At 52.2% G+C, this 23353-nt stretch overlaps 1 protein-coding gene across 1 annotated transcript; it reads left to right on the top strand.

The window, feature by feature from the left end:
* The first annotated feature begins 8286 nt into the window (after nt 1–8286).
* LOC149125982 (ral guanine nucleotide dissociation stimulator-like) lies at nt 8287–22093 on the top strand. The gene is made up of 15 exons (XM_089335832.1): nt 8287–8574; nt 14287–14349; nt 14606–14702; nt 15371–15450; nt 15651–15844; nt 17055–17248; nt 17387–17655; nt 18296–18511; nt 18844–18947; nt 19395–19464; nt 20244–20318; nt 20727–20801; nt 21305–21337; nt 21691–21812; nt 22030–22093. The coding sequence occupies exons 1-15, from the start codon at nt 8287–8289 to the stop codon at nt 22091–22093; spliced, it is 1944 nt and encodes a 647-aa protein (XP_089191958.1).
* Nucleotides 22094–23353: the final 1260 nt, after the last annotated feature.

Raw genomic sequence — 23353 nt, 5'->3', positions numbered from 1 at the left:
TGTAAAAGAACAACTAAATCACAACAATACAGACTCCTGTCTGGCAGATTTCAGTGAGACCCAAGAGAAATGGCACTCCTGGAATGCAGATTTGCAACTCGTATCACAGGAGACAATGTCTCTAATTCCAAATACTGCTTCGTTATAAATAAATAAATAAAAGGTCAACAAATTTACAAAGACGTAAAGATAGTAATAGGGAATTCATAGAAAAATAAATATGATTATTGTTTTACATGTAAAATTATTTAATTCAAATCATAAATGAAAAATATGCCTTGAAACGACACTACGATACTGTTTCTCATTTATCCTCAAAAATCCAAGTGTGACAACACATTCTAGTGGCAAAGCCATGGGAAAGGAGTAAGAAACAGCTCAATCGATGCAGGAATCTGATAATATTTGTCAAATGCATTTGCCCTTCAACCTAGTCATCACATTTCTAGAGTTTAAGATACAACTAAATTAGTACACGCACCCATAAACTATGTGTAGGACTCTGCATTGCAGCACTGCTGTTATAACAAAAGTAGAAAACAGCCCAGGTACACATCAAGAGTTCCTGGCTAACTGAATCACAATGCACTCCCAGACAGAAACACCACTCGCTACCTCACTGATATTCGGGTAGAGGCTAGAAGGCCTTACCCAGCAGGGAACCAGGCACAACCCTGAACCACAGGGGCCTCCTGCAGTGGGGAAAGGGTAAGTGGGAGGCCCCCTCTGTCCCCACCCTGGCCACAGGCAGCTGAGTCACTTCCTGCTGGAGACGCCGAGGGCCTGCAGACCAGGTACTCTCCGCCCTTGGTCCCAGGAAGCACCGGGGAGAGGGCCCTCAACAGGGAACCCTCATAGTAAAGGACTCAAGAACTGAAATTAAAAATACGGGAACGCAGCAGGTAGAAGGAGGAATCTCTGAGCTCGATGACAGGTCTTTTGAAATAACGCAGTCAGATTAAAAAAAAAGAAAGAGGTATGGGTATGGTATTTAGCCCATTGGTTAAGACACCCACATCCCATACTGGAGTCAATCGGTTTGAAACCCAGCTCTGGGCCCTGGCTCCAGCTTCCTCCCAGTGTAGACCCTGGGTGCCAGTGGTGACGATTCAAGTCGCCCATGTGGCAGACCTGAAAGAACAAAGAAGGTATTTGAGACTTATGACACATTGTTTAGGGAGTAAGCCTTTGCATTGTGGATTTTCCAGGAGGACAAGAGAAGGAAAAGTCATAGAAAACCTATGCAGTGAGACAATTGGTGAGAACTTTCCAAATCTCAGGAAAGACATGGACATCTGGGTGCAGGAAGCTCAAAGCACCCTTAATAGATTCAACCAAGAAAAGATGCTCTCCAAGGTGTGAAACAGCCAAACCAAAGCGTACAAGACAGAGAGAGAATTCTAAAAACAGTAGGAGCAGGGGCAAAGTCACTTACAAGGGATCCCCTCAAGGCCAGCAGCAGACACCTCTGCAGAAACCGTCCCGCCAGGAGAGAGCCAGATTTCTTCACAGCCCTGGGAGAAAACAATTGCCAACTAAGAACACTACACCCAGCAAAGCTACCCCTCAGAAGTGAAGGAGAAATACTTTCTACGGCAAGAAAAATGGGGGATTGCATCACCACCAGACCGGCCCTACTGGAAAAATCTAAGAGAGTCCCATACCAGAAGCAAAAGTGTAACTACCATCACGAAAGCACATGGAAGTGCACAATGCAACAGAGAGCAGATACACAAGAAAGAAAGAGGAGAGAATCCAGCACACAATACCACCAGACCACACAACCACACAGTCCAACACACAATACCACCAGACCACACAGCCACAGTCCAACACACAATACCACCAAACAACACAACCACAGTCCAACACACAATACCACACAACCACACATTCCAACTCACAATACCACCAAATCACACAACCACACATTCCAACTCACAATACCACCAGACCACACAACCACACAGTCCAACACACAATACCACCAACCACACAACCACACAGTCCAGCTCACAATACCACCAGGCAACACAACCACACAGTCCAACACACAATACCACCAAACCACACAACCACACAGTCCAACTCAGAATACCACCAGACCACACAGCCACACAGTCCAACACAAAATACCACCAAATCACACAATCATACAAACATACAATACCACAAAACACAACATCAAAGTCCAACACACAATACCACCAGGCCACACAACCACACAGTCCAACTCACAATACCACCAGACCACACAACCACACAGCCCAACACACAATACCACCAGGCCACACAACCACACAGTCCAACACACAATACCACCAGACCACACAACCACAGTCGAACACACAATACCACCAGGCCACACAACCACACAGTCCAACTCACAATACCACCAGGCCACACAACCACACAGTCCAACTCAGAATACCACCAGACCACACATTCATACAGTCCAACACACAATACCACCAGACCACACAACCACACAGTCCAACACACAATACCACCAGAGTACACAATCATACAGTCCAACTTACAATACCACCACACCACACAACCACACAGTCCAACTCACAATACCAACAAATCACACAATCATACAGTCCAACACACAATACCACGAGACCACACAGTCCAACACACAATACCACCAGAACACAAAACCACACAGTTCAACAGACAATACCACCAAACCACACAACCACAGTCCAACACACAATACCACCAGACCACACAATCACACAGTGCAACACACAACACCACCAACCACACAACCACACAGTCCAACACACAATACCACCAACCACACAACCACACAGTCCAACACGCAATACCACCAAATCACACAACCACACAGTCAAACTCGCAATACCACCAAATCACACAACCACACAGTCCAACACACAATACCACCAAATCACACAACCACACAGTCCAACACACAATACCACCAGACCACACAACCACACAGTCCAACACAAAATACCACCAAAGCATATAACCACACAGTCCAACACACAATACGACCAGACCACACAGTCCAAGACAGAATACCACCAAAGCATACAACCACACAGTCTAACACACAATACCACCAGACCACACAGTCCAACACACAATACCAACAAATCACACAATCATACAGTCCAACACACAATACCACCAAATCACACAATCATACAGTCCAACACACAATACCACCAGACCACACAACCACACGGTCCAACACACAATACCACCAGACCACACAACCACATTGTCCAACACACAATACCACCAGGCCACACAATCACACAGTGCAACGCACAACACCACCAACCACACAACCACACAGTCCAACACACAATACCACCAACCACACAACCACACAGTCCAACACGCAATACCACCAAATCACACAACCACACAGTCCAACTCGCAATACCACCAAATCACACAACCACACAGTCCAACACACAATACCACCAAATCACACAACCACACAGTCCAACACACAATACCACCAGACCACACAACCACACAGTCCAACACTAAATACCACCAAAGCATATAACCACACAGTCCAACACACAATACCACCAGACCACACAGTCCAACACACAATACCACCAAATCACACAACCACACAGTCCAACACACAATACCACCAGACCACACAACCACACAGTCCAACACAAAATTTCACCAAAGCATATAACCACACAGTCCAATACACAATACGACCAGACCACACAGTCCAAGACACAATACCACCAAAGCATACAACCACACAGTCTAACACACAATACCACCAGACCACACAGTCCAACACACAATACCACCAAATCACACAATCATACAGTGCAACACACAATACCACCAAATCACACAATCATACAGTCCAACACACAATACCACCAGACCACACAACCACACAGTCCAACACACAATACCACCAAACCACACAATCATACAGTCCAACACACAATACCACCAGGAAACACAATCACACAGTGAAACGCACAACACCACCAACCACACAAGCACACAATCCAACACGCAATACCACCAAATCACACAACCACACAGTCCAACTCACAATACCACCAAATCACACAACCACACAGTCCAACTCACAATACCACCAAGTCACACAACCACACAGTCCAACACACAATACCACCAAACCACACAACCACACAGTCCAACACACAATACCACCAGACCACACAACCACACAGTCCAACACGCAGTACCACCAAAGCATACAACCACACAGTCCAACTCACAATACCACCAAACCACACAGTCCAAGACACAATACCACCAAATCACACAATCATACAGTCCAACACACAATACCACCAGGCCACACAACCACACAGTCCAACACACAATAACACCAGAACACACAACCACACAGTGCAACACAGAATACCACCAGACCACACAACCACACAGTCCAACACACAATACCACCAGACCACACAAATGCACAGTCCAACTCACAATACCACCAGACCACACAACCACACGGTCCAACACACAATACCACCAGACCACACAAATGCACAGTGCAACTCACAATACCACCAGACCACACAACCACACGGTCCAACACACAATACCACCGGACCACACAACCACACAGTCCAACATACAATACCACCAGACCACACAGCCACAGTCCAACACACAATACCACCAAACAACACAGATGGACAAAGAGGAAGAAGGGATCAGAGGATGCACAAGATAATTAGAAGAAAATGACCAGGGCCGGCGCTGTGGTGCAGTAGGTTAATCCTCCACCTATGATGCCAGAAGGAAGACCTTTCTGTCTCTACCTCTGTCTGCAACTCTAACTCTCAAATAAAATAAATCAAATCTTTAAAAAAAGTTTATAAAAAAAAAAGAAGAAAATGACCACAATGACTGGAGTGTGTCTTAATGTCGATGATAAGCTTTAATATCAATGGATTAAATCCTGCAATTTAAATATATAGACTAGCCAAATGGATATTTTATAAAATATCTATTTTATTTATTTGAAAAACAGAGTAACAGAGAGAAATAGAGCCAGAGAGAGAGGTCTTCTGTCCGCTGGTTTACTCCCCAAATGACTGCAATGTCGGAGCTGAGCCTATCCGAAGCTGGAGCCAGGAGCTTCTTCCAAGTCTCCCCCATGGGTGCAGGGGCCCAGGGAGTTGGGCCATCATCTACTGCTTTCCCAGGCCATAACCAAGAACTGGATGGAAGTGGAACATCCGGGACTTGAACTGGTGCCCATTGGGGATGCTGGCACTGCAGGCTGGGGCTTTAACCTGCTGCACCACAGCACTAGCCCCAGTGGATCTTTTCTTTTTTTTTTTTTTTAAAGACCCAATGATACACTGTCTACAAGAAACTCAATTACCAGTAAAGACACATGTGGACTGAAAGTAAAAGAGCAGAGGAAGACAGACAATTAAATGAAATAGTGAGCCGAGAGGAGTAAGCTCCCATCAGACAAAACAGAATTTAATCAGAAACTGTAAAAAGAGACAAAGAAGGCCATGATAAGGGACTAATTAAACAAGAGGAATAACAAGTGTGTGTGTGTGTGTGTGTGTGTATACACATATATATGCATCCAGTGGTGGGGCAGAGAGTTACATAAAGCAAATCAGGTCTTAAAGGAGAGATGGCCCATAACACAGAAACAGTCAACGTCCTCAACACTTCATTTTCATCAATGGACAGAATGTACAGATAAAACAATCAACAAGGAGCCACATGAATTAGACTACAAGGCAGATCCAAAGGTCCTAAGAGACGTTTGGAGAACGTCCAACACTTGCAGGACACACATTCTTCTCATCAGCACGTGGAACATTCTTTAGGCTAGACTACATGAAAGACCACAAACAAGTCTCAAACATTTTCTGAAAATTGAAATCACAGCATATATCTTCTCTGATGACAATGGAATAAAACTAGAAATCAATAAGAGAAAATTAAGAAATTTATGTAAATGCATGGAAAGTAAACAACGTTTTTTTGAATGAGGAAATCAAAAGGGAAATTAAAAAATTTCTTGAGCAGCCAGAGCTGTGGCACAGAGGGTTAAAGCCCCAGCCTGCAGCACCAGCATTCCATATGGGTGCTGGTTTGAATCCTGGCTGCTCCATTTCCAATCCAACTCCCTGCTAACGTGCCTAGGAAAGCAGCAGAGGATGGAAGAAGACCTCTCTCTCTCTGCCTCTGCCTTTCAAATAAATAAAATAAATCTTAAAAACAATTATTGAAACAAATGAAAACACAACATACCAAAACCTGTAGGAATCAGCAAAAACAGTATCAGGAGGAAAGTTTATAGCAGTAAGTACCTACACATGAAAAAAAGGAAACATTCTAAATAAACAACTCAAGCACCTGGGAAGTCAAGAACAAGTCAAACTCAGAATTAGAAGGAAAGAAATACCAGAGCAGAAGAGAAATGAAATAGAAACTGAAAAGAACATGTATACAAAAGACGAGTGGACCAAAGAGCTGGCATTTTGAAAAGATGAACGAAACTGACAGCTGTTTAGCCAGGCCAACCAAGAGAAATGGAAGATCCAAGTAAATAAACTCAGAGAGGAAAAAGGAGGCCTTCCAGCTGGGACCACAGGAAAACCAAGGATCCTATGGGATGACTGTGGACAAGTGCATTCCCACAAATGGGAAAACCTGGAGGAAATGGAGGTGATCTCTCAACGTGATCACGAGCCACAGGAAGCCTGAACAGATGAACAACTAGCGAGGAAATTAACCAGTGATAACTCTCCTAGCAAAGAAAGCCAGAATTGGATGGCTTCGCTGCTGGATTCTAGTAAACTTTAAAAGGAGAACGAATTTTTCTAGAACTATCCCAAAACATTGAAAGAAATGGAATTCTTCTAATCTCGACTATGAGGTCAACATTTCCTTGATACCAAAGCTAGACAAGGAGACAACAAATAAAGAAAACCACAGACAAATATCCCTGTTGAACACAGATGTAAAAATGTATGAGAACACAGGAAACCAAATCCAACAGCTCATCCAAGACTGGTCAAAGAGGATTGATCCCAGGCATGCAAAGCCAGTCAGAACATACAAAATCAGGAGCCACTCCGGTGGTGCAGCTGGTTAAGAGTGCCGGTGGCTCAAGGCCTGAGTTCTGGTTGCCCTCTCCCTGTCTCTCCCCTCCCTCTGTCACTGTGCCTTTCAAATAAATAAATAAATAATTTCTAAAATGTATTTAAAATTAAAACTATGCAAATCAATAATGTAATCATCACATCAACAGGATGAAGAACAGAAGTCTTATGATCCTCTTAGCAGAGGCAGAAAAATAATTCAATAAAACCCAACCAGACTTCGTGGTTAAAACCTCAACAAATAAGGGATAGGCACACACACATCAGCATGAGGATAGCTACACGCGCCCAACTCACAGGCAGCATCACACGAAACGGGGAAAAGCTGAAAATGTGTCCTCTGAGACCTAGAGCTAAACAAGGCTGTCCAGGTCACCACTCCCACCCAACCCAGAACTGGGTGCTTCGAGCAATCAAGCAACAGAACGAAGTACCAGCCAACCCACCGCCTCTGCTCTCAGATGGCTTGACCTTGTGTGAAGAGAAATCTCGGCTGTAGTAACCAGAGCTGTGGTACACGTGCGGGGCTCCGGACAGCCAGGTTCAGCCGAGCTCTTGGAAGGTGGTTTTGGACCAGGACTGCTGACACGGCATCATTTCATCTCTTGGTACTCAAAGCTTAAGGTTGAAGTGGGTAGATAACCTGCCTAAGATGACGAAGGCACTGGGACTTGGACCATCTGTCATTATTTTTCCTTTCATTTGTTTGTATTAGCAACAAAGTTTCCATGATCTAAAATACTGATTAACTAAATAGTCATTTCCTCAGTTGTATGCTTTCAAACGTTACCTTCAGGATAAGCTTTAAGAGAGTCTGTGAGTGGAGTATGTGGGCAGCAGGTGCCCTTGGCTAACCACACAATGACAATGTTGAGAGTGGTGATAGTGGGTGGCAGAAGGGACGATTCTCACTGCACATCCACATAGCAAAGACTGTGCTTGCTTCACACAACCAGGAAGGGTGCAGTTATGAGAAGACAGAATTTGATTTCTGACCATTAAAAAAAAGATGCTTACATTCCCAGTAGGGAATTTCTTAATTAAGGCCTGATCCTAGGGTGTGGAAAATGGGCGTGTCCTAGGCCTGATCCTAGGGTGTGGACAGTGTGCGTGTCCTAGGCCTGATCCCAGGGTGTGGATAATGATCGCCTGTGTGGTCATCCTGAGTTCATGCCTCATCACCCTGGTCTCCTACGTCTACATCATCAGCACCATCCTCAGGATCCCCTCGGCCAGTGGCCGGAGCAAGACCTTCTCCACGTGTTCCTCCCACCTCACTGTGGTCCTCCTGTGGTACAGGTCCACCATCTTCCTGCATGTGCGAACCTCCATCAAGGACGCCCTGGACCTGAGCAAGGCCATCCACATCCTGAACACCGTGGTGACCCCCGTTCTCAACCCCTTCATCTACACACTCCGGAACAAGGAGGTGAGGGAGAGTCTGCTGAGAAAGTGGAAAGCAGGTAAACTCCTCACGGTGTGACGGGGAGGTGTGCTGTGTGCCGGGCCCCAGACTGCAGGGCTCTCCATTCCTGCAGCATGGCAGGTGTTCTGATCATGGCTCCAAGTGCACCACAGTGTGACAAGGATGCTTCTTTGGTTCCAGCGGGGAGAAAACAAAGGGGAAACACCTGGAAGACAAAATCAGACCTATCAAGGGAAACACTGCGTGCAGGAGCTCTTTCTCATGCAGGAGGGGAACAGGAGTTTTTGATATAAGCAAACTATCTTGTCCAAGCAAAATAGTTGTATATTGACATGGGTTTTCTTTTGAGTTTTTTTTATAACATTAGGGACACATACTCAGTGTGAAGCGTGCATTACGAAAACTCCAAGTTCTCGTTCTTTGTAAGATTTTGTATCACCATGTAAATCTGGGGTGTAAGAACTAGGACAGGAAAATGCATGAACTCATAATGGAAATGAGAGTGCCATTATTCCCACATGATACTTTCTTGGGTGAGGTACGGTAATAGATGCAGATGGCAGGGGAAGCTGCTAACTTGCAAGATGCCACATCTGTTTCACCAGGACTGAAAGGGTTTGAGTAAAGCTATAGAAGTCCCGTGATGATCCGTGTTCAAGGTGCTGTCCCACAGAATTAGAGTTTCAGAGAAAAATAACCTTGGGGTACAATAATTAGAGCGTTTTTGTTTTTAATTTCCCTCCAAAAGACCCCATCCTTAAGGAGCCAGAAGCAGGCCTTGCCTTCTCAGCCATGCATCCAGGAAGATTCATTTCCCCTCACCCCATTCCCAGGACTGGGGTTAGACGCTGCAGTTGGGGGCTGGCCAATAGTCAGGCAGAGGAGCGGGCTGGGGCTGTGTTCTTCCCCCAGGAGGAAGGCGGGGGCTGGGAACAGCTGCCCTCAGACCTCCCTGTTCCCATCATTGGGAACCTTTCCTGGTTTTGGAAGTGAATGGGGTGGGGAAGGCTGCGTGTTGGAAGGACATAGGAGAACATGTTTTAACTGAGACCGAGTCCCCTGGCAAAGATGTGCCTCTGCTGAAAGTCTACCTCCTGGGGCCGGCACGATGGTGCACTAGGCTAATCCTCCACCTGTGGCACCGGCATCCCATATGGGCACCCGGTACAAGTCCCGGTTGCTCTTCTTCCAGTCCAGCTCTCTGCTGTAGCCCAGAAAGGCAATGGAGGATGGCCCAGGTGCTTGGGCTCCTGCACCTGCATGGGAGACCAGGAAGAAGCACCTGGCTCCTGGCTTCCAATTGGCGTAGCTCCAGCCATAGCGGCCATTTGGGGAGTGAACCAATGAAAGTAAGACCTTTCTCTCTCTCTCTCTCACTGTCTGTAACTCTACCTGTCATATAAAAAGAAAAAACAACTTAAAAAAATCTTAAAAAAAAAAAAAAAAGAAAGTCTGCCTCCTAAGAGACCATGGGGTGAAAAGTGGGGCACTTCTCCCACCCGTCACAAGGGTCGTGGCCAGTATCTGTGCAACAGAAGACAGGTTAGCAAAACAAAAACATGATAAATTTGTTTAATAAGAAATTTATATGATTTATACTTTTGGTCAGAAAGGATGGCTCAAAGACCCAGGGAGAGCCGTGTTTTTTTGTTTTGTTTAGATTTTTTTTTATTTATTTGAAAGGTAGAGTGCAGACAGTGAGAGGGAGAGACAGAGAGAAAGGTCTTCTATCCGATGGTTCACTCCCCAAATGACTGCAATGGCCAAGCTACACCGATCTGAAGCCAGGAACCAGGAGTTTCTTCTGGGTCTCCCACGTGGGTGCAGGGGCCCAAGGACTTGAGCCATCTTCCACTGCTTTCCCAGGCCATAGCAGAGAGCTGGATCAGAAGAGGAGCAGCTGGGATTAGAACCGGCACCCATATGGGATGCAGGATTAGCCTACTGGGCCGCGGCGCCGGCCCCACAGCCGTGTGTTTTAAGGCTTAGACTCAGTGAAGAATGCACAGCCTTGTAGAGAAGCAACTGGGAAGCAAGACTGGGCTCAAAGGGTAACAAACGGAGGGGGCCCAGCCTGGCCCTGCTGCTCAGCCCCTCTCAGCCTCTGGGAGTCCATACCCAGCTCCAGTACATGGCATGGCACTTGTCACTTGAGGTTCTCCAGGAGAGGATAGAGAGGGATTTTCCTAGGTTGGAAGAGGAATCTTTCTCTCTCTTCTCTCTCTCTCTCTCTCCCTCTCTCTCTCTCTCAGATTTATTTATTTACTTGAGAGGCCAGACAGAGGGAGAGACAGAGAGAGAGAGGTCTTCCATCCACTGGTTTACTCCCCAAATGGCCACAAAGCCAGAGCTGAGCTGATCCTAAGCCAGGAGCCAGGAGCTTCTTCTGGGTCTCCCACATAGGTTCCCAAGCACTCGGGCCATCTTCCACGGCTTTCCCAAGCCATCAGCCGGGAGCAGGATCAAACGTAGAATAGCCAGCACTCAAACCAGTGCCTCTATGGGATGCCTGTGCCTCAGGCAGATGCTTAACCTACTACACCACAGTGCCTGTCCTGAGGAATCTGGCTTCTATGACTTGTTTTGGGACAAGGGTTGGGGATTGAACTAACTGAAAGCATATTACTCATCCAACAAATACTTGCCAAGCAACTATGGAAGGCACTGTTTATATATAATCAGGAAAATCACTGAATAAGAAAAAAAAAAAACTCTCCCTTCACATAATAAGGGGAGAAAGGCAGAATATAATAAAATGAATGAATGAATAAATTTGACAGTATGTTCTTCATTAATAAGTGGATGGAATAGTTTAATCAGCAGTAACAGATTTAATCCATTTATTTATGTATTTGAGACACAGACAGTTGTCCCATTTGCTGACTCACTCCCCAGATGCCCACATCAGCTGGTGCTGGGCCAGGGACAAAGGCAGGTGCCTGGGTCTCCATCTGGCTCTTCGACATGGGCAGCAGGGACTTGACCACATCTGCTACCACTGCTGTTCCCAGGGTGTGCCTCAGCAGGAAGCTGGCATCAAGAGTGGAGGCAGGACTTGAACCCAGGCCCTGCAAAGTGGGACTTGGGCCTCCCAGCTGGTATAGTGACTGCTAAGCCAAACACTTAACCTGCCAGTAATGGATTTAAAGTCCTACATTTAAGTTGGTAAAAGGAACTTTCAAAAAACAAAACAAAGTCTAAAATAATGCTCTAGGGCCAGCATTGTGGTGCAGTGGGTTAAGCTGCTGCCATGCAACACCAGCATTTCATATCAGAGCACTGATTCCAGTCCTAGCTTCTCTGCTTCCCATCCAGCGCCCTGCTAATGCACTTGGGAGGCAGCAGAAGACAGCCCAAGGGCTTGGGCCCCTGCACCCATGTGGCAGATTCAGAACAGGCTCCTGGCTCCTGCTCACAGCCTGGGAAAGCAGAAGATGGCCAGAATGCTTGGGCCCCTGCTCCCACGTGGCAGATCCAGATGGAGCTCCTGGCTCCTGGCTTCGGCCTGGCCCAGCCCTGTGTTGCACGCATTGTACAGGGTGAACCAGCAGATGAACAATCTCTGTCTCTCTCTGTTACTCTGCTTTTCACATAAATTAATGAAATCAATCTTTAAAAAAAATAAAATAATGCTCTGAGATATTTAAAGGTACATTTTAAGGCAATAAATGTGAAAATGTGACTGAATATCTCTGAGGAGAGAGAAAGGGAAATAGGATCTGGAAAATATGAATTACTTTATCTGCAACTGTTTTCAAGAAAAAGTGTAAAGCAAATAAAAAATAGAAGTTTCAGTAAAAACAGAATGTGACCAGTTCAGTAGGAGACAGAGCAGGAAACGTAAGACTACTGCAGTGCCAGGATCCCATTTGGACACTGGTTCAAGTTCTGGCTACTCTACTTCCCCTCCAGCTCTATGCTATGGCCTGGGAAGGCAATAGAAGATGGCCCAAGTCCTTGGGCCCCTGCACCCATGTGGAAGACCTGGAAGAAGCTCCTGGCTCCTGGTCAGATTGGAGCAGCTCCAGCTGTTGCGGGCATTTGGAGTGAACCAGCAGATGGAAGACCTCTCTGTCTCAACCTCTGCCTCTCTGTAACTCTGCCTTCAAATAAATACATAAATCTTAAAAAAAGAAAAACAAGATTTGTGGAAAGAATTGTGGAAAGACCCCTGATATCAGGCTACAGGTTTCTGATGGCTCTGACACACTGCCCGTTGGCGGGGTCAGGGTCTGGAGAACAGCGGGGCTCCGTGGCAAGCAGGCCAGACTTTGCAGCATGGGGCTGGGAGAGAAACCATGTGGTGCTCAGGAGCCCCCTGAAGCTGACACTCGTGTTTGAAGGCTTGGGGGTGTCTGAGACGTGGGAAGGCAGCGCTGTCCTTACAGCAGGGCAGAGTGCAAACACGGGTTCCAGCTCAGAGATTTTGACTGGGGGGCAGCGTCTGAGCATGGGAACAACCAGGACCAGACCCGACTCAGGATGGAGGGCCACCCTTGTGGAGTGGAGAAGACCCTGGCCCATGCTGGGGCTTCCATGGCTCACTCAAACTCCAGGTGATGCCATGACCTTGCCACGAGTTCCACCATTCAATCTCAGCATTCTAAATAAAAGCTCACACAGGAGCTGGTGCTGTGCTTTAGCAGGTGAAGCCACCACCTGCTGTGCCAGCATCCCATAGGGGGGCCGGTGTGTGGCTCAGCTGTGCCTCTTCTGATTCAGCTCCCTGCTAATGCGCCTGGGAAAGCAGCAGAAGATGGCCTAAGAACTTAGGGCTCATCTAAGACACTGCCCTTGGCTTTCCTCACTGACCTTAGCTTGGATTTTAGGGGCCTTCCTAAGAAGCAGGACTGTCTTTGGGAAATGATAGAAAAAGGAGGATTAGACTCCAACTGAGTGTCCTTCAACCTGGGATCCTGACCCCATCCAGGTCTCCCAGGCACTGAGGGATGGGGCTGTGTTTGCAGAATTGTGCACAGTCAAGGGGATGGCATCAGGGCAGGAGAGGAACAGTCAGCAGCCCAGAGGGCCTTGGGAGCTCTTCCTGCTGGAAGGGTCCATGTCCTGGACCTGGAGGAAGTGACCTCACTTCCTTGGTGACGGGCCACAACAGAACATGGAACTCTGGTAACCAGGCGCCCACATTCTAGTGGTAGCCATTGCCACCTCACTTGATAGGAAACGTTGCAGGGAGAACTATGTTCCCTTGCTGCTGCCCTTCAAGGCGAGGCTCTCGCCGAGCCAAAGCCCAGAATGAAGGTCTCTTCCAGCGTGTAACACGCTGGCTGAGCTCTCACTATGGACGCCTGTGGCCATGGGGGAGGAGGCAGCCACAGGTAACAGGGTTTAGCAGCCCCGGAAAGTCCCGTCCAGGGCTGGAGTCTCTGGTGACCCCGCGTGGGCTGTCCTCCTATCCCCACGTAGGGGACAAGACGAGGGACCCTTCCCACACAGCACCAGGATTCAGGCATTGGAGGACAGCTGTGGTGTCATCTGTACCCATTCTAGGGATGGCGGATGGGAAAGTGGGTGTTGGGGGCCATTTTGTCTACTCAGGGGTTACACTTGAGTTCTCCTGTGTCACCTGGAGTCCTCCTGGCTGGGGGTATACCCAGATGTCCCTACGTATGTGACCTGGGGAGTGGAAATACTCACGGGGTGTCTCCTGTGGGACACTGACACCTTCTGGCCTGGCTCTGGGCACTCTGTTTGCAGGGCTCCACGCTGGAGATCAGCAATGATTCCCGTGAGGAACTCATCTTCTCAGGCAACGGACAGGTGCGTCAGGCCAACAGCCGTGGACAGTGCTGGGCTGGGCTGAGGGAGGAGTCTAGGGAGATACACAGGCGGGGACTCAAGATGACCAGGCTGGGCCGAGGACCAGAGCCTGGATATAGGCACCTCTGGGCCCCGTCCTGGTGTTTCCCACCCGAGTGACTGACCCCAGTCTCGTTCCTAAGAGATCCCGCCCCTCTGCTGCCCACTGACAGCTGGGTTATGGCAACCCCATGTCGGGTCCTGGTGGGATTTTCAGGGGACAGGTTACTACTGGTTCCCTGGATATGAAGTCAAGAGCATCCGCGTGTGGGACAGCACTGTTTTCCCACCCAACCCGGGAATCCCAGGCACGGGTCAGCTCCGCTGTGCTTCCAGACCTCCCCACAACCCAAGACGGAGAACACAAACCCCACACACAGGGGTGAGGCTTACACTCAAGAGAGAGAGAGAGACTACTACATGCACGTGCCAGCAGTGTGTCTCTCGGTCTCAGCCCTGGAGCCCCCACCGTCTCCATCCTGTTCCATGAGAAAGGACATTTGTCCTGCGGCTCAGCTGGGATAACATGCTCCTCCCCGGCTGCCCTGCTGCAGGTCACGGCCTCAGAGAGCGCCCCTGGAAGCCTGGTCTGCTGGGCAGTCACAGCCCAGGGCCCACACGAGGGCGGCTCTCACACAGGAGTTTGCACACAGTGCTGGGGGCTGGATGTCCCTGTGTCTCCTGCTTGTACATGTCCATCTCTGTTCCCATGTTCTTGTGTTCTCCCGTGCTTCTCTGTGTCCTTGTCCCCTCTCCTTATCAGCACGGCAGAGCTGGGGCCCACACCATGGCCTGGCCTAACGTCCATCACCTCCTCAGGAGCACATGGCACATGCAACCACACTCAGGGACGCAGAGTCAGAGCGTCACCGTCGCTCTCACAGGAGCTAATGCCCTGCTGAGACAGAGGCCCAGACCGCACTTGCTGGGGAGAGGGGCTGAGGTGTCCCCCTGGAGCAGCCATGGTCAGATCACCGTGCAGAAGGGCTGTGGCCGGGACACCGCCAGCTGCCATCTCTGCACTGCTGCTCCCAGCTGCTGGCCTCCCTGGGGGGATACTCTGCTCTCCCCACTCTCCCACGCTGCTCTCTATGTGGCCAACAAAGTCACTCTGGGCCTGTCATTCCCAACCCTCAGGGATGTGAGGGGTCACCTGGTGCAGCTGGTTGCCCTCTGTGAGGGGGTCTTCTCCCAACCCAGACTCCCATGGTCGGGGGTCCCTGGAGCCACCTCTGACTCCTGTCCCTGCTGGTCCCCTCTAGTTTGGAGGTGTGTCCACACTGCACCTGGCAGAGGTCTGGCCCCTGCGGAGCCTGCAGCCAGGCACTGGGGTGAAGCTGGAGGAGTCCCTGGTCCAGGCCTCCCCAGGAAGAACCATCGCTCACCTGTCCACTCTGCTGTGCTCATATGGCGACTTCAGCACTGTTCCGTATTTCCTGGACCAGATATTCCATAGGTGAGCTTCTGTGCCCTCCAGGAACACAAGGCCTCTGCCGCCCCCTAGCCGTGGCTCTCTGTGCCTGTGTGCTCCTCTGAGAAGTGGGGTGGTGTGGGCGTGAGCCTCAGGGGTTGACAGGGACCATGTGACTGCAGACATGGCAGGGGCCTGGTGCCTGCTCTGTGGCCAGGGCTGCTGGCGCTGCACTCATCCCTCTTCTTCTGGTCTCTGCACCCTCGGGACTCAATAGCCCACGGCCCTCGAGGTTTGGAAGACCCCACAGAGAGCAGCCCTGCCTTCCCATCTGTAAAGGAGGCCTCCCAGACCCAGTCCCTGATTCAGACAGAGCAGGACCCAGGCACTGGGTGTGAGGCCCAGGCTGCTCAGCTCTCTGGCAAGGGTCCGTGTGGTTCATCCCCACAGCAAGTGAATGTTAAGCACTGGGCAGTCACTTTGCAGACACACGTCACAGCTCAGCGAGCAAAGCAGACAGCATTCCTGGGCCTCTTGACCTGGGAGGACCCAGACTCTCCCAGCTGAATGCCTGCTCAGGTCCTGTCCACAGGGTCAGAGGGGGAGAGGATCGTCCTCCCATGGTCTTGCCAGGATGTCAGAGCCCAGGCCCCACTAGGACGTCACGGACTGTGGGTCCAGTTGGAGGCCTTCTGTCCCTGCAAACTGTGGGAGCGAAATGTGGGCTGTGGCTGGGGAGGGACAGGCAGGGTGTGGATCCCCCACTTCCTGTGACTCCTCTGAGAGTTCCAAGGCCCGGGGACTCCCCACAAAGGAAAGGAGAACAGAGCTGGGAATGGGGTCCCAGACCTGCAAAGGAGAGGGGAGGCTGGGGCGCAGAGCAGCCAGGGGTCCATGTCCAGCACAGGTGTTTCCCAGCTCCACCCACGCTCCCAGCCCCCACCCCAGGAGGCCCAGACCTGCAGACATCCTGAGAAACCTGCTCCTAAGTCTGCCTGGAGTCTCCATGCTGAGCGCCGGGGGCCCTCCCCTCAGGAAAGAAGGTCACTGGGAGGCTGTCACCACGGGGTGTGCACCAGCCCTGTTGACCAGGTCTCCCATGGCCAGGGCAGCCCAGGAGGGCTTGGGGGGTGGGGTCATGCTCTGGACAGGCTGAGGCATGCCCAGGGCCCCAGAACCACAGAGGGGCCCCAGGCAGTGCAGTGTGGCAGCCAAGGCCAGCCTCTGACCCCGCTGCCCTCGCTTGTGTCCCCAGCAACATGGCTTCCTTCCTGGGACGCTGCAGAGACCTGTACAAGGCAGAGCTCCATGGCAACACCAGCCTTCCACTGCTGAAGATGAAGGTGGGCTGCAAGCCTGTCAGCCTGCCTGGAGGAGACCTGGGGACCCAGGTGTACTTTCTGTATGCCCTGCCCGGACACGCCCAGCACCCTGAGACCAAAGCAGACGGTGAGGGGCAGCGCAGTCTGCAGGTCTCTCAGGGGTGGTGTTTGGGGCTGGAATCCCCTTCCAGGAAGTGCGACCTCTTGGGGTTTGCAGAGCTCACTGGAAAGTGATTCACGTTGGCGACCCTTTCTCTTCTTCCAGCTCCTGCTCTGCGTGCAGGGCCAGCACCCTTCTGCGCACTGGCTCTGGAGCCAGCTGCAGCACCACTGGCTCAGCCAGGACCTGCTCCAGAGCCAGGGCCAGCTTCCCCATGGGGCCTGCCCCCATGTGCACAATCAGCACCAGGGCCAGCTCCACAGGCCTCCTCTGGCTGGGCTGGGACTGCAGAGGAGCTGCCTGGGGCAGAGATGGTTGACATCACCGCCTTCTCCCCCAGGACGATGGCAGAACAGCTCACGCTTCTGGATGCGGTGAGCAACCGGCTCTGCTGGGCAGGGCCAGGACCACGGCGTCCCTGTGGCACCTGCCATCCCACTCAAGCCCTGGCCAGAGTCCAGTGTTCTGAGTCAGCCCAGGCTTCATGTCTCAGCCCCAGTGTGACCCAGGCTCGTTTCTCATGTCCTAACCCACCTGTCCCCTGTGCACAGCAGAGATGGGACACACTCATGCCAGGTGCACAGAGCGACAGACAGAAAGCTGGGCACGGTGTGGCCCAGTGGTGGTGGAGGGCACTCACTGAGGTGCAGCCAGACCCCCATCCCTGCCAGTCTGCCCACAATGCCTACCTGTCTCAGCACTGATCAGGCTTCAGAGTTGGATGGGGTCCCAGAGCAGACATGCAAACAGAGCCCTTGTTGTAGCTGCCACAGGGAGGTGCGCTGGGATGTACACAAGGAGCACAGGGCTGATGGCAATGGGCTGAGGGATGGGGAGTTGGCCAGGATGCCCGGGAGAAAACACCTCTGTGTCTTCTCTCCAAAAATGGGCTCTGGGCCATGGGGCTCTAGGCACCCACAGTGGGCTGCTGCTCCCACCGCTGAGAGGCCCATGCACAGCACCCCTGCACTCTGAGTGGGGGTGGCTGTGCCCATGGGACACTCTCCTCCCCAGGAGCTGTTCCAGAAGGTCGTGCCCTTCCACTGCCTGGGCTCCGTCTGGACCAAGAGCAACAAGAGAGGCAAGGAACACCTGGCCTCCACTGTCCATGCCACCGTCCAGCAGTTCAACTGTGTGACAAATTGTGTAGTAACCACATGCTTGGGGGATCCCAGCATGAAGGCCACGGACAGGGCCCGTGTGGTGGAGCACTGGATCAAGGTGGCCAAGGTCAGCTGCGGGTGGCCAGGGCCCTCGCTCACTGCACTCTGGGAATGGCCACTTTGCTTTATCAGCCCTCAGGAGTACACCCTGTGGCTGAAGACTCTGCACAGACCCTGGGCCCTTTCTGGCAGGGAGGGGCCTGACCTGACTCACTTCCCCCAGGGGTGCATGCTCACCTCCCACCTGAACCTCCGGGTGGGTTGAACCCAATCCTCTCCCTGTGAGGGTGGCCACAGTGCCCTCATGCCTTCCTGTGGCTCCGTGGGCATCTGATGCAGCAGGGGGACGTCAGCCCAGGGGGATCAGGTGACTTCTCCCTCATCCGCTCTGCTCTCCAGGAGTGCCAGACCCTCAGGAACGTTTCCTCGGCCCATGCCATCCTCACTGCTCTGCAGACCTCCCCAATTTGTCGCCTGCAAGAGACGTGGGGAGAAGTCTCCAGGTGGGTGCCTTCTCCCACAGGAGCACCAGGGTGTACCTGGGACCCTAGGACTCAGCACTAACCCCCATGACTCTGGGAGGGGCCAGACGTGGACTCTAAGGGGAGGCATGGGGAATGGCACCTTCGAGACCCCTAGACCTTCTGCCTAATTTTTCCCACAGGATATTTGCTTTGCTGTCAGACACCAGTTCTTTAATAGTGCTCCTGGGCAGCACCGGAGCTCCCTGTGCAGGTGAACTTGAGGCAGAACGGTGCTGCTCAGTGGAGGGGAGGGGCCCAGGAGAACCACTTGAGCTCCCCACCTGTCCCCTGGGCACCAGGGCTTAGGGAACTCAGTGGGGAACTCACCTGGGCCGTGTACATCCTCCTTGCTGTCGAGCGAAGGGAGCTGCACTCACCATCCTCCCATCACACTGAGTAGCTCTTCCTGGTTTCCCATCTCCACAGCAAAAGCTGCAAAAAATTTGAGCGCCTGTGTGAGAAGGACAATGGCTTGAGCAGAGATCGGCTCACCAAGGTAGGGAGGCTGGGAGGCGGGGCAAGTGCTTGGTGGGTAGGGAGGGAGCAAAGTGTCACCACCCAGAGCCTGTGCAGGCCCTGTCACTAGAGATGATCCCTGGGTTCTACTCCCTGAGTGCAGGGGAGATGTGCAGCAGAAGCTGTGGTTCGTCCTCAACCCTGCTGGGGCTGGATGAGCATACAGTGGGGCTGGGTGGCCAGCACCTGTCAGCCAGGCCTCCTGAGACCACCTGGCCCTCTCTCTCCATGGCGGTGCCTGGCCAGGGACCAGGACCCAGAGAGCCCTGATGGACTCCTGGCCAGGGGTGCAGCTGGAGTTGGGGTGAAGCAGTGGGGTGGCGGTCAGCTGGGGGCAGGGCAGGCTCTCCTGTGTGGCCCTGGGCTGGTCATTGCCCATGGCCTCTGATTTCTCAAGTAGAGGATGGGGCTGATGAGCCTGTTGTGCAGGGCTCATGGGGGTCGGTGAGGCACCAGGAAGGGTGATATGCGGTGCAGGGCCTGGCCTTCTTCCCAGGGGACAGTGAGGAGGAGGAGGGCAGGCGTAGGTTGCTGAGTCAGGACAGCTGTGGTGGGGGGGCGCCCAGCACCCTCGCCAGTCAAGGAGCAGACCCAGGGAGACCCCTTGCTCAAGGTGCCCCCAGTGAGGGTGGGAGCCACAGCATCCAGATAGAGTGCACTTGGGGGAGGGGGTCAGACATGCCATGCCCCAGCAGAGGGCCCAGGTGTGGGCAGGGGTCAGAAGGACAGGCCCTAAGACCCTGACCTTGATACTGGCAGAAGGGAGCCTTCAAGCTTGCTGCCCGGGAGAAGAATCCGCAGAGAGCACAGATGAGGCTGCAGAAACAACAGAAGGTGCGTGTGCCCGGGTGAGGGACTCCTCCGTCACACCGGGGCCCGAGCCCCAGGAGCAGGGCCTCCACCTCCAGCCCTCCCTGCAGTCCCCACACTGCCTCAGTGGCCTCCACCAGAGAGACCAGAGCCAGGGCCTGGGGCAGCTGGACTCTCAGTGCACTTGGGGCTGAGGTGGCGCTGGGGGTCACACGGCCTGTGTGCCCTTGGACATCCCAGCAGGAGTCCTAGGGGTGCCTGCTGTCCTGGGAGTAGCTGGGAGGATGGAGAATGGAGGAGGCTGCCAAGGTCCTGGATGGCTCCCAGGGGAGACATGAGCCAGGGTCTAGGAGCTGGGGTGGAGGGGTCTCTGGGGCCAGGGCTCGGGGGGCAGCTGAGAGCAGGTGCTCATCACCACCCCCTGTGGCACAGGGAGTCGTCCCCTTTCTTGGCACCTACCTGAAATACCTGGTGATGTTGGACACTGTGATGGGGGACTCTGTGCATGTGAGTGATCCTGGGGCAGATGGGGTGGGGCGGGGTGGGGAGAGTCTGGACTGCGCTCTTAGCCTTCAGCGCTGCCCCCCCTTCTCCTGAACCTCACAGCTGTCCCTGGGGCTGGGGCTTCACTGCCTCTGCCCTGGGAGTGTCGGGGCCTCCAACCGGGTGCCCCTCCCTTTCCTGGAGGGACAAAGCTACACAAGGTCTTGGCTGAGCCTCCTTGGCCTCCCCTCGGGTAGGCTCCATGGGCAGGAGAGAAATTGGACCCAGCAAGGTCAGGAAGCACTGACATGGCCAAGCACCCTCGCCCATCCCAGCCTCTGTTTCCCTCCTGTCACCAGGCAGGGGAGAACAGCAGGTGCCTGAGCCTCAGCTGCCAGGTCCCCTCTCCAGAGCTCACCCAGATCCTTGTCCTTTCCCACCCACATCCCCTTGACGGCCTCATGAAGGGGAGGGTCGGGGCTGGGCCCAGCTGGGGGCGGTTCTGATGGACTCTGTCTGCCTTCCAGCAGGCTGATGTCAGCTTCCAGAAACTGAATAAGGTGAGCAGCTGTGGCCTCACTCAGGGCAGGAGGGCACTGGGGGTCACAGGTGGCCCCGGTCGGGACCCCCATGCATCACCCCTGCAGCTTTGCTCTATTAGGAGGGCTGGGTGCACATGAAGGGGAGACCCATCACTAGGGCGGGTGCGGGCAGAGGACTGGAATCAAGGAGAAGCCCCTGGGGAGGGGCTGTTTGCACCCCCATCGGAGACCCGGGTGGGGCTGCATGAGCTGGAGGGGAGGAGGCCTCTTAAGAGGAAACACCCAGAACCCCGCGGCCCCTCCCCTACCTGGTCCCCACAGCGTTCCCAGCCCAGGCCCTGACAGTGTCCTGTGTGTCCCTCCATCCCCAGGAAATGAAAGTCCTGCAAGAAATCCAACTACTGCAGGTGGCAGCGAGCAAGTATTATTTTAAGCGTGATGAGGAGTTTGGCGTGTGGTTCCGGTCTGTGGAGTTTCTCACTGAGAAGGAGAGGTGAGTGATGGGCAGGAATCAGGTGAAGCCTAGTGTGGGGGTGGGGAGGGCTCTCCCTGCTGTGCAGCTGCGGGGAGCATCGTCCAGGACCCTGGTGGGCAGCAGGCCCTGTCCCATGGGCACTGCTGGCCCCAGGACTGCAGCTCCTGGACAGACCCTGGGAGGGAGGCCTGAGCTGAGGCTCTTGGTGGACTCATGGCTGTGCTCTCTCCGTTAGCTATGCCCTGTCCCGCCAGCTGGAGCCCCCTGTCAAGAAGCCCACAGCATCCTCAAGGCCATGAACACCATTGTGATGCCCTCGTGACCAAGTGCCTGGGACCTCAGGGGCAGATCTGAGCTCATTGTGAGCCTGGTGCCTGGGACAGTGGCCTCCCTGTTGTGAAGCTGAGGCCTGCGTTGTATCAGTTTAATTGCCCCTCTTATGTTTTCTCTTTCCCCCCATTTAACTATAGTCACTGTTAGTAACTCCCTAGTAGAGTTTTATTAAAGTTAACATAAATATGTTGCACCATGAGTTTCATTATTCCTCGTCATTGCTTCCCCATAACTGAGGTTGTGAGCGGTGTTCCACCCGTGCAAATGTGCTGCGGACATGGGCCCCTCCTAGTTGCAGCTCCTGGAGCTGCACCTCGCTGGTTGAGGTTCCCTGAGGTTCTTCTCCTAAGAGGAGCTGGCAGATCATGTGATGCCTGGTGTAAAAACACTGCCTCACTCCTCCTGCATTTGCTGCCCTGGGTTTAGGATGTTGGGTCCAGCCTGGCCTGGCCTGACTGTGGTGGGCCAATGGGAGGTGAACCAGCAGATGGAAGGTCTCTCTCTCACTTTGCCTTCTAAATATATAAAAGAGGGGCTGGTGCTGTGGCATAGTGGGTAAAGCTGCCACCTACAGTGCTGGCATCAGGGGTGTGTTTGAGTCCCGGCTGCTCTCCTTCTGATCCAGTCTCTGCTATGGCCTGGGAAAGCAGTGGAGGATGGCCCCAGTCCTTGGGCCCCTGCACCCATGCAGGAGACCCTGAAGAAACTCTGGCTCCTAGCATCTGATCAGCCCAGCTCCAGCCATTGTGGCCATTTGGGGAGTGAACCAGCAAATGGAAGACCTCTCTATCTCTCCCACTAACTCTAGCTTTCAAATAAATAAGTAAGTAAAATAATAAATCTTTAAAAATAGAAAGAAGAATAAAAAGCATTTTAGATGGAAGGTAAAAATACTACCACAATGTCAAAATGATTTATCATGAAAGTTTGTTTTGATATCTGTATCACTATGGGACACATTAATGGCTAGTATCCCTGAGACATCCAAATGAATGTGTTGCTTATTTTCATAGGAACAAGCCGTCTGTTTCTGGAAATAATGGACACACTAAGGGCTGGGCTTCATGGCAGCAGGTGCCCCTTCCTGACACTTGCTTTGTTTTCTCATTCTCCATCTTCTCTGTATTAACTTTTCTATGTTCCCACATTTTCACTGGAACTTGCATCTTCAACCTGCGAGGCGACAGCAGTGCTGCAGGGTCAGCACCTGTGCCTGTGGACGGCAC

Source organism: Oryctolagus cuniculus, chromosome 6 (assembly GCF_051225735.1).
Source record: "Oryctolagus cuniculus isolate XC-2025 breed Fujian yellow rabbit chromosome 6, ASM5122573v1, whole genome shotgun sequence".
Lineage (NCBI taxonomy): Eukaryota > Metazoa > Chordata > Mammalia > Lagomorpha > Leporidae > Oryctolagus > Oryctolagus cuniculus.
This window is presented reverse-complemented; position numbering and strand designations above follow the sequence as displayed.